Raw genomic sequence first — 4,280 nt, forward strand, 5'->3', positions numbered from 1 at the left:
TGGATATGTCAGTATGGTAAATAAAGGAAAATAATTAGTAATTGAAAGATAATTATCGAAATATCATTACTCAGGAGTATCAGATTCGATAACAATACTTAATTAGAATCTATGAAACGTAAAAGAATTCAATTAAAGATTTTCGAGTCTCCCAAACGTGCCACTTCAGTAATCCATATAATTATAAAAACAGAAAGACAAGTCGATGATTACAATACCAAAACGGGACCTTAACAATTGTCTAGTTTTATTAGCTACCGAAAACAAGAAAAGGGAGTTGTTCGGGTTACCTATCGATTAACGTTCCTTCGTGATTGGTCAACAGACACGAAAAACGGTAGAAACCGTAACAAAGAAGTGTTAGAAAGCGGTGCTGTATCAATTTTTTTTTTTTATGTACTTGGAAAAGTCGAACGGAGGGTCAAGGACGATCAAAAAACCGGTAAGAATCGAATGAAACTAGTAAAATATCCGAAGAACGAAGGAGGCAAGAAAAAAAAAAGTTGGCGGCAACGATTGGCGTTTTTAATTCATTTTAGGCGGTACCTTTCCAACACGTCCCAACCTCCAGCCCGAGGATATACATTGTGACGGTGTACCACAGACAGAGGTGATGTAACAGGTCATTTGGATGTTGAACGACTCTGGGTAACAAACTGCACGCTGACATGGACGTTCGTCTAATCCTCTGTTTCGTTTTATACATGCTCGAAATTCGAGCAGGTGAGCTGTTTTATTCTTTTAACTTTTTAATGATCACAGATTATTAATTAATGTACTTTTTATTTTGAATTAAACGTAGGCTTCTTTGAATAACGACTTAAAAAAAACGTCTTTCTTTATTTTTTTCTCTTGAACTGAGTTGTATTTCATAAAATTTTCAATTCAAATTTTGGATTTATTTTTAGTTTATTATTATTATTATTATTATTATTAAAATAAATATTCCAAATTTATCAGAAAACTGTTTAAATATAACAATATTTTTATGTATTATTTCTTTATTTTTTCTGAATCTAATTTTTATTTATTCACTTCCATTTGGAATAAAATCTGATATTCATTTTTAATAAATTAAAATATGTAAGATTATTATTTGAACAGCGTATTTAACTCATTTAATTTTATTTTAAAACATTAATATTGTTATAGATGAAACGACTCTCGAATCTATAACAAGTCCTACTCCAGAGATCAACACGAATCCCTCGAATACCGAAATTTCGAAAGAAGATGAAGAAACTACTTTACAAACATTACAGACTGCAACAGATACAAGTACTGAAACTACACAAAGTGTCAAAAGTTCGGAGGCAAAAGAATCAAAAACTCCAAATACTTCAATTTCTGAAAACGAAGAATCGTCGAAAGAAAAAGAATTAGGAGCAAATAATATTGAGCTCACAACGGAAGCTTCTGGACTTTCAGAAGTAGAAGAATCAAAGAATCCATCTACAGATTCTGTGTCTTCTGAAGATTCCGTAAAGGAAAATAAAGATCCTGAATCGACAGAATCTACATTGACTGAATCTACATTAGAAGTCACGGTATCTGAAGAAAACTCAGATACCGCAGTTTCCGAAAGTTCGGATTCGAAACCAGAACCATCAGAATCCTCAATGTCATCGACTTCAGAAAATCCAGTAACTTCTGAATCTGAAGTATTAGACTCTTCAGAATCTTCAACATCAGAAAGTTCAGAAACACCGGAATCAACATCTCCAAAAAGTATAGAAATGTCCGAATCTTCAATGGCACAAAATCCAGAAACGACAACAATTCCTGTAGAACTAGAATCATCAGATTCTCCAAAGCCACAAGATTCAACAATTTCAGACAATACAGGAACTTCGACACCAAATGACAAAAAAACGACAGAATCATCGATATCTCAAGATTCTGAAACTTCAGAATTATCTACAATATCTCAAGATTCGGAGAGTACAATGACTACACCGCCACAAACAACGATTACAGAAATGAAACAGACGACGACAACTCAAAAACCAGATTCTAAAGAACCTGAACAATCCGGATCGGAACAAAAATTGACACCGGTTAAACCTCCCGAATTTATGGACGAGGAAAAATCACAGAATCCATCGTCATCATCGAAAAAAGAAGCAGAAACGACAGATAATAATTTAGATTCGTTCGAAAATAATACAGATTGCTTCGAAGATTGCATTCTTACAGATGAAAATCCAGTTTGTGGTTCAGACGGAAACGTTTATCAAAATGAATGCCATCTGAAAGTGAAGACTTGTGGGTAAGTTTTTTTTTTTTATTATTTGATTGATGTTAGTGTGATGTAGCTAGTCTACTTTTTTAAAGTGACTTAATGTGAAAGAACCCAAATCTTTTTTAACTTAACATGGAAGAACCGATAGTAAAATATTTATTATTCGTTTCAGCAAAAAAATTGAAGTTGCAAGTTGGGAGAATTGCAGAGGGAAACACCCACTTTGTCCGGATGAATGCCTAAATATTCAAGACCCTGTTTGTGGAGAAGATGGAAAGATTTATCCAAATTTGTGTCTTTTGTATAAGTTCAACTGCGGGTGTGTTTCTTATATTTAATTTTATTTAAAAAATGGTTGTAAAAACTCCTGTGACGACTTTATAGATATAAAACTCTCCGAAAAAATATTTTTAATAGATTAATTTGTAAAATTTAGCAAAAATTGCTAAATCATTTAAATCAACTTTTTTCAAATATTTAATTTAAAAATAAATCTTACATTTAGCCTAATTTAAGCGTATTTATATAAATTCTATCATAATCATCAAGCGATATCTTTTCAGGAAAAAGATGAAAACTTATCATTTAGTGAGATGCTTCACAAATTTCAGAGGTATTTATTTTTATTTCTTTAAATTTATTTATTTTTTCTTATAGTTTTGATTGATTTAATTTACATTCTTTAGGTTTTCGTCGTGTGGATAATGCGTGTCCAAAAATATGTCCCGACTTATATCGTCCCGTTTGCGCTTCTAATGGCAAAATCTATTCTAACGAATGCTTTTTTCGAATCGAGAATTGCGGGTTAATGTTTAATAAAATTTTTAAATTTTTAAATTAATTTTATTATCTAACTTTGAATTGTTTATTTTCAGCATTCGAGAAGTGCAGATCGTGGATATGTCACAGTGCGTGACAACTCCTAAATGCCCACATTCTTGTACTCCTCTTCCAGATCCGGTTTGCGGTTCCGACGGTGTGCTTTATTTAAATCATTGTTATTTTGCTAATTTAAATTGCGGGTAAGTATATAATTACATGCATGACAATTTTTTGATAAAGAAATGACAAAAAATTTGATTTTCATAGAAAAAAGACAGAGAAGATGCCGAGAAGCTTCTGCCAGCAGCAGCATCAGCAACAACAAAAACAACAACAACAACTACAATGAAAATGATGCGGTTCGAGTTCCTTATATTTCAGCTGAATTTTAAAGTCGAAAAAGTCAGCGAAACTTCTTGACATAATTTAGGTTAATATTTGTATTTTATGCTGTTGTAAATAATCAGGAAAATGGTAATAAATACGTCCTTGGAATTTCTAATGGCACGTTTGACTGCGTTTTAACTAATCACCCTTACATATCAAGGACATTGTTACACAAAAGATTCTGATAATAGAAATAAGGTAAACAGCTAGTTTCTTTTCTGCTTTGCATATTTTCCTCGTAAATTAAGATTTAAAAATAATTCCGGAAACAAAATTCATCTATTGTAATGACTAGAGGTATGACCAGACTACTAAACAATGTGTACATACTTTTGGCATTGCTTAATTTGCATCTTTTTTTTGGCATTTGGCATTGATTCTAGTAAACCTCTACTTTAATTAGTTTAATTTTATTTATTTTTCAGGTAATTGAATATTCAGAAATTTATCGAATTTTAAATATAATCAACCAATGATAAATTGAAGCGATATACAGTGGAACCCCGGTATACGACCTTAATCCGTTCCTGGTGTTTGGACTTATACCGAATAGGACGTATACCAAACCAACCTTTCCCATAAGAAGTAATGTAAAAATGATTAATCCGTTCTCATGTAAAAAAAAAATGGCTAGCTTTAAACACCTCGCTTTCCTGGCTAGTTCCTGCTTGATTTTTCATGAGATTAGCATGTATCTTTTTAGCTTTCTCGCAAATAATAAAGCTTCTGATACGCTGTCTCCAGCACACTGTTTTTCAGTTATCCAAAGCAAAAGCAATTTCTCAACATGATCTAATGTCTTCGATCTCTGTTTAGAAATTGATTTAAC

At 32.0% G+C, this 4,280-nt stretch overlaps 1 protein-coding gene across 2 annotated transcripts; it reads left to right on the forward strand.

Annotated features, from left to right (window-relative positions):
- Nucleotides 1-238: 238 nt before the first annotated feature.
- LOC111624815 (flocculation protein FLO11-like) lies at nt 239-3,553 on the forward strand. 2 transcript variants are annotated; one of them, XM_023367769.1, is made up of 8 exons: nt 239-442; nt 540-723; nt 1,153-2,269; nt 2,415-2,561; nt 2,806-2,855; nt 2,929-3,046; nt 3,118-3,264; nt 3,332-3,553. In XM_023367769.1, exons 2-8 carry the CDS (start codon nt 669-671, stop codon nt 3,411-3,413), a joined length of 1,716 nt encoding a protein of 571 aa, XP_023223537.1. In that variant the 5' UTR covers nt 239-442; nt 540-668; the 3' UTR covers nt 3,414-3,553. The 2 variants fall into 2 exon arrangements, with proteins under 2 accessions (XP_023223537.1, XP_023223536.1); XM_023367768.1 differs by having other exon boundaries at nt 239-723.
- The last annotated feature ends 727 nt before the right edge of the window (nt 3,554-4,280 follow it).

Source organism: Centruroides sculpturatus, unplaced genomic scaffold, assembly GCF_000671375.1.
Source record: "Centruroides sculpturatus isolate CEXI.00-Female unplaced genomic scaffold, Cexi_2.0 scaffold349, whole genome shotgun sequence".
NCBI lineage: Eukaryota > Metazoa > Arthropoda > Arachnida > Scorpiones > Buthidae > Centruroides > Centruroides sculpturatus.